Consider the following 12,290-nt stretch of genomic DNA (forward strand, 5'->3'; position numbering starts at 1 on the left):
TCTACACATTTCTAATTTCTTTCTTCATGAATTATTTTTTATTCTATAAAAAATGCTCTCTTGTCTCTCTGCTAGGTATTTTGACATAGTTTGTATGAAAGAATAGTATTGAAACATAAATAATGTTTTAGTGTAAGCTTCTGCAGAAAAGATAAACACACTCATGCACTGTTAAAGACAATCTGGTTCTGTGGATATATTTTTACTACAATTTGTAATGATATAAGTTGATAAATGGAGTGGAAAGTTTCTGGTGGGAATCTCTGTTTTTTGAAAGACATCTAAAATTTGATATCAGTACTAACTGTAGGCTGTTTCATGACATTTATCTTAATTTGTTAGACTTCTGTCATTTTAAAAAGTATTCTTGTTGATATTCCATGTGTATCTGTAACTATGGAAACCATGAAGTAATTAAAAGGAATATAGTTGATGCCTCTGTGGCTCATCAAGGCAGTCAAATGTTCAAATAATTAGACAAATCTTTTTGTTGTTTTGTATGGTTAGAAGAAGGAACAAAAAGGACCTATCAAGATAATGATTTCTAGTGTAGTCTAATGGACTGTGGAAAATGGAGACTGATATTATGGAAAGTATGACTAGTAATTTGCAGATACTACATTACCAGAAAGATGTTAAAAAATTGAAGGAAGTTCAGGCAAGAGAAACAAAATTGAAAAAGAAATTGATAGATTGATTTATGAGGAAAATGTGAAAGCACAAACAGAGCTTTCTAAAGCAGTGATTATTGTTGGGAATTAATTCTATAGTTTCTGAGGAAGTGAAAATATAAAGATTGAAGCTAGGTATTACGGACAAGATGAGTAAGGGGGAGGGAGTATAGCAATATGGAAAAAATGGAATTAAGTGGTATAAGGCTAACTACAAGGCTTGTGGACGAACCGAACCACTGGGATGTTTGGGACTGTTGAGGAGTGTCAAGAAAAGTGGTGTAAGCCTTATCATGATGACCTGTGGATGAATAAAGACTGTACTGTCTGACACTCCATAAAATTTTCTCGAGAGTTTGCTTTGTTTCCAAAAATGAAATTCTCAAGCCCAGAACAAATCAATCCAAACTATTGACTACTACTTCCTGAGTCCCTTTGAATTTCAACCAGCCAAGTTAAGAGACAAAACTCTCCTTTCGTCCTTTCCCCCCTTCTCCTCGTATGATAGTCTCTTCCATCTTTCTCAAAATTATAAATTTATAAGTTTTGATCATTTTAGTTAGAAGCAGACCTAAAAACAGTCATCCTGAACACAAAAAGCTGAGCTGCAAGGAAGCTGAGGTCAGGATTTCAAAGATTTGTCCAAGCTGTAGTCTTGCTTTATAGGATTGCAATTGTAAGAACATCAATCAATGCAATTTTTGTAGTATGTGCTTAGTGAAATGCATTAATTCATTTATTTGTACAGTAGATAAAGAAATACTTGTAGAGAGGGAAATTTTAAAACTACTGCAGGTAAATCTGCTGGTAGGAATTTTTAGACAAAAAATATTAATTCTCCAGTAGCAATGTTGGTTTCTTCCTTGCTTGAACTGCAAAGGCTAGAGATTCTGCCGTCTTCTCAGAGAAGTACATTGTGATTCTGACTTGCACCTGGATGTGGGCTATTTTAGAGATATTATTTCCTATGATAACTTTATGGTTGCCTGAAATTATCACTTTTAATACTCAGTTTGCTGCAGGATTACTTTAGAGAATGTCTAATTTTTGTGGTAGTTGTTGGGAGCATTCAGAAAGATTGGCAGCTGTATCTGAGAGATTTTGTCAGCAAGGCATGTGTAGAAAGTCAGTTGTTTTCTGTTTTAATTTTATCTTAAGATGACTAGTAATGCTGTTGCTAGCAGCAATGTCAACAAAACTGTCTTAAAAACTTTTAGTGTTAACTCTTTGAATTATTACTCCACTGCACATTTTCCACCTGTCTGTATTGGTAGTTTGTAATTGTGCGTTTAGAAACATAGGCCAGGGATAAGTTTCTTAAGATTAATGTAGGATTCAGTTGCTTAAAAGTAGATCTCTCATGCTATTCTTGATGCCTTTTGGTATGAGATATATGCATATGGCTGGCAAGTGTGACAGAGGTCTTGAGGTAGGCTTGTGCCCTTTTTAAGTGGCATGTGGCAGCCAGGTGGGGTATGCTGACATATTTCTAATGGCACGAGTTTATGATTAGGAAGGTGATTTCATTTTATTTTGATGTGTACACTTCAGGGTGAGTGGATTCTCTTTGGATTCTGTTGACCTTATTGACTAGACATCAGTTGACAGTAATGGGAAGTTAAATACCTGGCATGCCTATAGGCATCTACATGTAGACGAGTCTTCCTGTCATCCTTAATCATGCACAGAGGGTTTGATTTGGAAAGTTAACATCTCAGTTATTTAACTACGAAAGACAAGCGGAAAAAGAATATGAAATGATATCTCTGGTACAAGGGGAAAATTCTGATATGGTAGGCTTTTAAAGCTACCTCATGAATGTTGTCAGTGCAAACATTTAAATGACAATACAAAGTTTAAGATGACAAGTAGTTCTGTGAGCAGTGAGGCCTCTTTCCTTATGATCATGTCTTGCAGTTGAATTGCTGCATAGATTCTGTGATCCTGAAAGGATTGTACTAATGAAATATTTATAGGGCTTTTACAGAGTTGCCTATTTCATGAACTTATAGGAACATAATACCTTGAAAACTTCTGTGCTTGTGTAAAATTTTATTGCGGTTGTCCAGTGGGTTGAAACATTATTGGAGGGTGTGGGGAGAGAAAGGGGAAGGGACCAACTGTTTGCATAACATATCAAGCTGAAAACCTAAGTTCTGAAGAAAATCAGCTCCACACAGGAATGGAAGAACAAGGAATGCTAAGATGGTGCTTTATATCATGATCCTGAAGTGGCTGAGTCCCTTATGTCTGATGAATACCAGTGTGGGCAAAGCAGTCGGCTGGCTCTGTTTTTTGTCTTCTGCATATGGCTTCACTTCACCTCAAGAATTTTATTGTCCTTTTGAATCCTTTGTGCTAGAGGAGAGGCTTCAGCAAAAGCAGGAACTAGACTCCTAGGCTACTTTTGTACGAGCAAACTAAACAAATCTGGGACTGTTCCTAGATGTTAGAATGTCTGAACTAGTAAGCTGACCAGTAAATTACTAAACTGAAGGTTACTTGGCAAGATTTTGGCTAGCACTTGAGTCTCATCAAGTCTTCCTGGTGGCCTGGGAGTTGGAGTGCTCCAAGGCCTGTTCCCAGGAGGCAGTTTGTATGCAGCTACCTGGTTTTGAAATACAGCAGAAATCCTAGTATAGTTGCAGGTTATTTCATGTCATTTGGCTTTGGTGCCCAAAAAATTTCTGTCCAAGTTTCATGTACTGGTATTGATATGGCTTTAAGATGTAGTTCTACAAGAGATAGTAAGCCGCTGCCATGGAAAACACTTGCTCTTCTCCCCATTTGCCTGCTTGTTCCTGGCCATATGGTTTCACTATTCATGATAAAAATGGATGTGACATAAAATGAATCCAACAAAAAATTACAGGTAAATTTCTACTACATTTTTGAGTTCAAGTGGCTCCTAGGAGGACCTGATAATCAAGAGAGGTGGTACAAGGGTGCATGTGGTACCGTGTACCTGGGAGTAAGAAAGAGAAAGGAAGAGGAAGAACAGGGAGAGGACAAACCAGTAGAGGGAGAAGAGCATTAGAGGAGGGAGGTGGTGAGAAGACCTTCCCGTTTGGTGGTCAGAAGCCACTGGATGGACTCAACTGCCTGTACAGTTTTGAAAAATGTGTTTAATGAAAACGTGTATTCACAAGTACATTTTCATAACAAAGGGAGTTGATTTGCTTGTTTTGCTTATCTAGATTTTGGATTTGTTGTGGATTGAGGGATTTGAGTAGATTTTCAGCTGCTTTTATTCAGATTTTCATGGAGTGAAGCAGTCATGAGACTTTAGCTAGGGTTATGTTACATAATTCATTTTGTAATACTGTATACTAATTCCATGTTTTGATATATATATATTATGTTATCCCAGAAAAATTAAGTGACCTTTGGTCTAACTTGATTTTATGAATGAAAAATTTCATAAGAGAAAACTGATAATGTTCCTTCCCTCTGACTTTCAAAAGACGACTTGTAGGATGTGGCAGAACTCCACTGAAGTTAATGGGGCCTCAGGCAGAGAAGAGGGTCTGCCTGATTGGGTCTGCTTGAAGTAACTAAAGTCTTCATAGAAGAAGTGGGCTAAAGGAACATGAGCAAAAGCAATAAACTGATAAGAAATTGCATATACACCCTTCAGAAGGGAAATGATTACTAATGATAGAATGAAGGTACAGTAAGGAATAGCTTGTGGCCTGCCCTTTTAACACGGCTGGTAAGCCTAATTTCCTGTACCTAGATGAAGCGGAATGCATGGGAGTCAGCATATTGTGAGTTTGTCATTCCCAAACTGAAAACCATGAAGGCATGTGTACATAATGAAGCCACCTAAGAATCTGGGCTTGCATATAGGCTATCTGTGGAAATTGCACTGACGTCAGTGAGAATTTTGCCTGGCATGTGTCAAACAAATGTAGAATAAAGTTTGTTTTCCCTCAAACATGACTTTAGCATCCCACTGCATGTTTGGAAGGAAGTCATCAAATTAGAATTCAAAGAAGCCTTTTTCTCCATTCTAAAATATAGTTTGTAAATATACAATCTTAAAGAAGTGTTCTCATTTTTCTAACTGAAAATGCTCATTTTCTCTGTGTGTATAGTTGTATATATTATTTACTATGGGATCTTTCAAGTTGGAATTTCATATTGTGTTAGTACAGGAAAACTGTTCCTACTCATTGTGGATCACATTCAACAGTACCTGTAAGAGTAAGTTTGAGGAATACTTTTTCTGTGAATGAAATACACCATATTCCACATGAAGGCAAGCATGCTAGCATGTTTTCACACAGCCTGTAATGTTTTCTATGTGAATCTGTGTGGGCATTGTTGACTCACCTCTGCCAAGTCCTGTATGTACCACTTTGTTTTTGTTATGTAGCAGTAAAGCCTAGAACCCCTTGCTGTGCTGTGAAAATGCATATTTTCCCAGAGTTGTGCATATGAATTCTTTGAATGAGGAGTACCCCTTTAGTGGTTCTCTTTAATAGCTTCATGTGCAGATATGCATTGATTTATGCAAGGGTCCAATAAACCAGAAACAAACCCAGCATCAAAAATCAGACTATGGATGTGCTGAATGACTTACTGTAGTGCTGCATCAGAGCTCACCATCCAGAAAAAAGTAAACAGAAACCATTTTTGAAGTGACAGGCCAGAGTAAAATTGTCTAACACTCTTCATTTTACTGATGCATTGCATGGAGGTCCAGAAGCCACATTAGAGCACTGTAATCCTTCATCAGAGCATTTGTTTGGTTGCCTAACATCTGTGGATTGTTAAGATAAGTTATTACACAGACCTGCTTTAGTTTAGATTAGTTTGGACCACATCCCAGTATATTCAATCAGGATATAATTCCTGCATGCTGCTAGATTGCTTGCTCCACATACTTCTATAAAAATGTTTTTCAATATACAGTTTTATTACTGAAACTGTTTTGTCACCTCAAGTTTGGGGGGTTTTTTTTCCTCTTAAAAAAAGGCTTTTATCATTTTTCCTTTTGGACCGAATATAGCTCAAGGCAAACATAGCATTTATTAAGTCCTGAAGAGAATCTTGAACAGTGATGGTAGCGTAGCTTCTATGTGAGTATAATGCAGATTTCCTACATGTGTAATCTGTAGTGACTGGTAKGTATTTTGTGTTGAAATGGTAGTGTTTAAAGACAGCTGTGGAAAAATATTTTTGTATTTACATGTCTAGTATTTCTTTCTTTTGTATTCTGTATTTATCTGTGTCTATTTGTGCATTAGCTAATCCTATTTGTTTGAATTTCATAATCTTTTCCATAAAAAGTAATTACAGTAGCAAAGGTGAATATGTAAATTAGTTTTTCTAGTTTATTACATACTTGGTATGTACTTTAAATGATCAAATACATTAAATTGTGAATAAAATCTGTCCCCATCTTTACTATTTGAAATATGCATGCATACATATATTTCAATTTTACTGTAGTATTCTTTTCCTTCCTTTAAACAAACTCCAGTTCATGTAATTTTTAGTAAAATTTGTTTTTAACATTTCTGTAAACAAGTAAAGTATAGGCAATGGCATATTTTTGGTTCATGGCTTTGGTTTATAGCATTGACATAAATTTTATACACAAACATATGCATGCACACATGCACTGTCTAATGAGCTAACAATTGTGCTAGCGTCTGTCAAGACATTTTTTTAAGTTTTTTTTTTCCTTTTAGTCTTCCCAGTATTTGAAATACCTGTAATAATAAGACCAGATAGACTAAAAATCTATTTGATTATATATATAATAATAATATTCTGTTTGTCTGATGGACTAAATCTCTGTTTTGAGATGTAAATTAGATGGAGGAAATACAGTGTTTTAGAATTAAGGGATTTTTTTTAAAGGACTAGCATTTTTTTTGAAGAAGTTGCTGTTCCTATTATCCTACTGAGGCTTATCTGTCTATTTTTAACATAAGACATGTTTGTGCCACTGCTGGAATAATTGTAGTTTTTGATTAGATTTTTTTTTTGTGAATTAATTAAAGTATTTTAATTGCTATTTTATTATCTTTCTTAAATAGAAGAAATATAACAGCCTTCTTTTGATAAAGGCACAATTCAGATACAGGAAGAAGAGAGTTTGATATTTTCACAGTGTGGTATGGTCAGACAGTGCAGAAATGGTATTGGAAGTTCTTAGGTATTCTTCAGAACTAAACAGCTGGTCTCTTCTAGGGTATCTTAAATAAATCTGAATTATGTTGAATACGCAAAATGCCTGGGAATTTTCATCTTACCTTGTAGGGCACGCACTCCCCCCCCACCAGAGAATTAGAGAGCTCCCTAACAGAGCCTTGTCCTGTCACAGTTTCTTTCCTGTAGTGGTTGTTTTTTCAGTTCCTTTTCATTACAAGCGTTTTATCATTTTACCAGTGTTGTATCATTTTTGTGTTTACACAGAGATAATAATTCAAGCATATTTTTCATTCCAACATTTGTCATCCTACTGATCTTCTTACTTCAGAATTTTACCCATTCTTTTACTCCTATCCACATTAAACTCATAAGTTTTCTTTTTTATTTTCACAAATAGCTTTCAGCCTTTTTTCTTCACATCTCTGTCTTTGCATCTGTGACAAAATTCCTGCCACTTTTATTTTCTTCAGGTATTTTGTCCTTCTTTGTTCTTCTGCCTCAGAAACTCCTTTTGTCTTTGTCTCAATTTTTAACATTCATGCACTTTAGTTTCCTGATTAACCTCTTACTTTTTCTCTTGTTACTTGCTCCTGTACATAAGACTGTCTTGTACTGTATCTAGACTTGAAATGTAGAGTCTGGCTTTATTGTGTGTGTTGGTGTTTAGCAGTGTATCTGGAATTAAGAAAAGCATCCTAAGATTCTAAGAAGCACCCTCTATGTACACAGCTTGGTTGTGATTGCCAAGGACACATGGTTATTACTTATTTATTTATTATCTGTAGCTGTAAACAAGACAGATGGTATATGATCATTTTCTAGTAGTACAAAATACGGTGCTTTTACATTCTATTAATTGGTACATTTAGTTCTGTATTAGTAGATTTCTTTAGGTCTTACATCTCTGGTAAGTAGTTGTTATGGATGTAGCTAAAAATGCAGGCAGTAAATGATGAATTTATTTGAAGGATAATGTTATACTTTCATACGTTATATGAAAGTAGTTATATGTTATATGAGAGTACTTAATTAAAGAGAAACACTGTATCAATTGTCTGTAGCAGGGGAGTAATTTGAGGTTGGGAGTTGGTTGCCCAGAGCTCTGGCACGCTAGACTCAAGTCCCATCACAGTTCGGTAGGCCTGTCCCGACAGTGACTCACACCAATGAAAACAAAACAAGCCCCCAACTACCCGAACACCAGCAGCGTTAGTCACGTTGTCACTGTTTACTCAGCTGACAGCTAGGGCTGGGGTGGGGGGATTGCTACAGGTAGGATTGATGTATATTGACAGCACGTTTTGGAGAAGCTCACTTAGCATGTGCCTGTAGGATGCTTGGCTCTCACCAGTGCAGTTAGCACTTCCAGCAGCATGTTCTGAGCACTGTCATGAGCACAAACTTCACCAGTGCAGAGGAAAAGAAGAGATCCTATCTGATCTGTGGTAGAATAAGCGTGTATTTTAGGATCTGAGGGACAGCTGCACTGACTCTTCTTATCTTCAACTAGGTTATGTGGGTATGCAATTTATGTCGAAAGCAACAAGAAATCCTAACAAAATCTGGAGCATGGTTTTTTGGAAGTGGACCACAGCCGTCACCCAGCCAGGACGGAGCATTGAGTGATACTGCGACTGGGGGAGGTTCTGACGCACCTAGAGAAAAGAAAGCAAGACTTCAAGAACGATCAAGATCACAGACTCCCTTAAGTACGGCAACTGCCTCATCACAGGAGATCTCTTCTTCCAGTGTGCAGTCTGATAGGAGGAAAGGAGCAGAAGTATCACAGCCTGCTATGGGCCTGGACCAAAAGCAAGCTTCATCAAGGTCTAGAAGTGAACCCCCAAGAGAGAGGTAATACTTTCTGTCTTGACAGAGCCACGGAATTACAACTGCTAGATCAGTAGTATTACCCAGGGCTTTCAGCTGTGCCCTGTATATACTTAGAACCATGTAAGAACAAAGAACAACTTTTTTTACTGACCAGGAATTGATAACTGTTCACTAGGAAATGCATTGTCTGAAGCATGTGTTTCATTCTGCATAACAGAAATGGAAAAAAGAGCAATAGTTGTATTTTAAGGGTATTTCCATATACTTCAATGCATTTGGGTGTATACTTTCAATGCAGAATTATAGTTTACTTTTTAATAAAACTTTAAATGTGGCAGGTGTTTTTAAGTTACTGAACAAAAAGCAAACATTTAACTTAATGAAATAATGTACTAAATTGGAAAAATAAACCCTGTGGCATTCTGTGAGATGTCCCTACATTTGCTACCTCATTTATCATTTTATCAATGATTATATTACTATTAAGCAAACTAGTATATTAAAACTCAATGAATGAATAAACGCCTTAGCTGTATTCACTGTAATGAATTGGATGAAGAGGAACAAGTCAGCAGAAGATAATGTGATGAATCAGCTGCTGTTCTTTTGGCTGCTGACTGGCAGATGACAGAGCAATTGAGAGGAGGGAACCTCTGGCAACAAAACTGAATTTGCCATAGAAGATTCTCCCTTGATCACAATAATTGATGATTTTTTTCATAGCTATTGAAGCTGAAAATAGATGAGGAGAGTTGTCTAGTAACTTGCTGTGTGGATGAGGTCTGTCTTGGTTTAACAGGAGCAAAACTCGGGTTTGTGTTTTGTAAATGGATGACATAAACCAACAAATGATGCCCTCGCTGATTCCACTGACATTTTTCCTCAACACTAGGAAGGCCCTCAAATCTGTCATCACCAGCTGAACGACACTTTCAGGGCACCAAAATTTTTTCTAATTCTGCTTTGCTGTTCAAAAATTAGGTGGCTATATTAATTATACAATAGCAATGTTTTCTATTTGTTACTGAGGCTTTCAAATGAAGTCCAAAGGTTCTGAATGGAGAGCATCTATGGTAAGCTCAGATCCCATGTATTGCAAATAACTCAGGAGGAAAAGGGGATAGAGAAAAAGGAGATAGATGTCTTAGGTGGATCATGCCCACCTTTGCCTGTCCATTAGGATGCATATGTGAAAAAGGTATATGTAATCTGAATATGTAACAGTTAAGGTAGGAAAGATTCAGTGACACAATACAAAGTACCGGTGCAGTTTCATCTAAAATAAAGTGTATAGCTGTGTTTGGTCTTCTTCAAAACAGATGGATTCAAATGTGAACTGGTATAAAAAAGGGCAATTGGGAGGATTAGAACGAAAAAAAAAAACAGTTCTACAAGGGGATTTGATGATTGTTTGACTTTCTTACTCTTCCAAAGCAGAAGATGAATGACGAGAGATCATAATTTTCAGGCAGCTTCATTATTCATTACTTTGTACTTCGGTTGTATAGAGAAATAAATTACATTTTTTATTCTCTTTCATTACCAGAGAAAGGAATGGTATTAATTTAGCTCAAAGAGTCAGTCTGGCTTTCTTTATATGCTAATGAAATGGGTACTTCTTTTCAGGGTTTTAATAAGATAAAGGAAACTAGATCAAATATTATTGCCTCTGAACATATTCTATCTTTTGCATTTTTTGATATCCATGTTAATTCTACTTGTAATAGAACAGATGAGAGATATTCCATTTGGTGATATTTATATTTATACTGTCAGGGTGCTTGAAATGAATTGTGTATATGAGTTTAGACCATAAGCCCAGCCTCTCCAGACTGCTCCCAGAAAAATGGAATAACCATACTCCAGTATTCTGTCATAGGGCTGCAGTTACTACAAAGATGCATTTGATTCTTTATCCACTTATATGGATAAAGATTTTTTATCTGCCTTTATAGTTGTTAATATTCTTTGCAATTTTATTACTTGGACCTACTATAATTTAGGTTTTTATAGAGTTCACACTAGCTGTTTTTTGTATTGGAAAACAGCAATACTGTTGAAAAGACTGGTAGATTCAGTCCATGTTAATAGATTCAGTACCCTTCTGTATGTTTTGCCATAGCTTTCCCCAGTTTTACAATCTAATTACCACAACAGTTTACACAAGTATTTTTATTTTGCATTAAATTCTTCAAATTAATGTACTCCTTTTCATGGTAGGAAGAAGACATTATTGGTTTCAGACCAGAATGGCAAAGGTTTAAAGAGTGAGCGTAAGCGTGTGCAAAAATCCTCACTTCAAAAAGAAGGACCAGCCGATGACAGGGAACGTAAAGAAAGGCGTGAAAGTAGAAGACTGGAGAAAGGGAAGTCACAAGAGTTGCCAGAAAAACCTGAGGAAGGCGAAGTGCCTGATGATGAAAAACAAAGGAAGGAAGATGAATATCATACTCGATACAGGAGTGACCCCAATCTGGCGAGATATCCTGTAAAACCACATCCTGAGGAACAGCAGATGCGCATGCATGCTAAAGTTTCTAAAGCACGGCATGAAAGAAGACACAGTGATGTGGCTTTGCCACATACAGAAATGGAGGAAGCGGAGGTACCTGAGAATAAATTAGGAAAACGCTCACAGTTACAGGGAACTCAGGACAGGAAATCTCTTGTGGAAACTCAGAGGTCATACTCTATAGACAGAACAGGCGATGTAAGAATTTCTGTTTCTAAACAATTATCTAATCATAGTCCACCAACTCCCAGGCATAGTCCAGTTCCTATAGAACACGTAGAATACAAGAACCATGATTCCTTTAAAAAACAGAGTCGCCTTGATCCTAGCTCTGCTATTCTCATGCGAAAAGCAAAGCGGGAGAAAATGGAGACCATGCTAAGGAATGATTCCCTTAGTTCTGACCAGTCGGAATCAGTGCGGCCATCCCCTCCAAAGCCTCATAGAGCGAAAAGAGGTGGAAAGAAAAGGCAGATGTCAGTTAGTAGCTCAGAGGAAGAAGGGGCATCAACACCAGAATATACTAGCTGTGAAGATGTGGAGATAGAAAGTGAAAGTGTCAGTGAAAAAGGTAAGGACCTTTATGTATATTATGCACATAACCATGGTTTGGGAAAAATTTTCATCTGTATTTTCTCTTTTGCCTGTTTTTTGGTTGTACACCTTTGTTTTTCTCTCTTTTTTTTTTAAATTGAGAAATGACTTATAGCTGTTTACATTTCATTTGCAGTATGTTTCCTTTTGCAGTTTTACATGAGGTGGTTATAGGTAGCATTAGCTGATCAGTTTCTTTCTCATTCTCTTTCCTCTTTCACCTAGAACTGATAGAGTTTAAGGGTTCTAGTTTATTTTCTTGATAACATCTGTTCTCCTTTGGTCATAGCTTCATTCTTTTATCAGTATGCAGAATATTTTCTGTGAATAAATTGAAACTGAAAATGAGTTCTATAAGAATCTGAGAACACCATTATAAAGCATAATCTTATTGACACCCCAGTCTTAAGTTATGCAATGTTTTACTACTTTTAATAAAATATCAAAGATCTGGCCACGTTCATCATTGACAATGATAGCAGATGCAGGGGAGAGATGAGAATTGGCCAACCCGT

General features: G+C 36.6%; 1 protein-coding gene across 1 annotated transcript in view; it reads left to right on the forward strand.

The window, feature by feature from the left end:
• Positions 1-12,290, forward strand: part of RIMS1 (regulating synaptic membrane exocytosis 1) — a 354,268-nt gene that overhangs the window by 143,661 nt on the left and 198,317 nt on the right. The window contains exons 11-12 of the mRNA XM_026089988.1: positions 8,347-8,690; positions 10,890-11,752. Of these exons, the coding sequence (XP_025945773.1) occupies positions 8,347-8,690; positions 10,890-11,752 (1,207 nt within the window). The remainder of the gene's footprint in view (positions 1-8,346; positions 8,691-10,889; positions 11,753-12,290) is intronic.

Source organism: Apteryx rowi, unplaced genomic scaffold (genome assembly GCF_003343035.1).
Source record: "Apteryx rowi isolate R43461 unplaced genomic scaffold, aptRow1 scaffold_84, whole genome shotgun sequence".
Taxonomy (NCBI): Eukaryota; Metazoa; Chordata; class Aves; order Apterygiformes; family Apterygidae; genus Apteryx; species Apteryx rowi.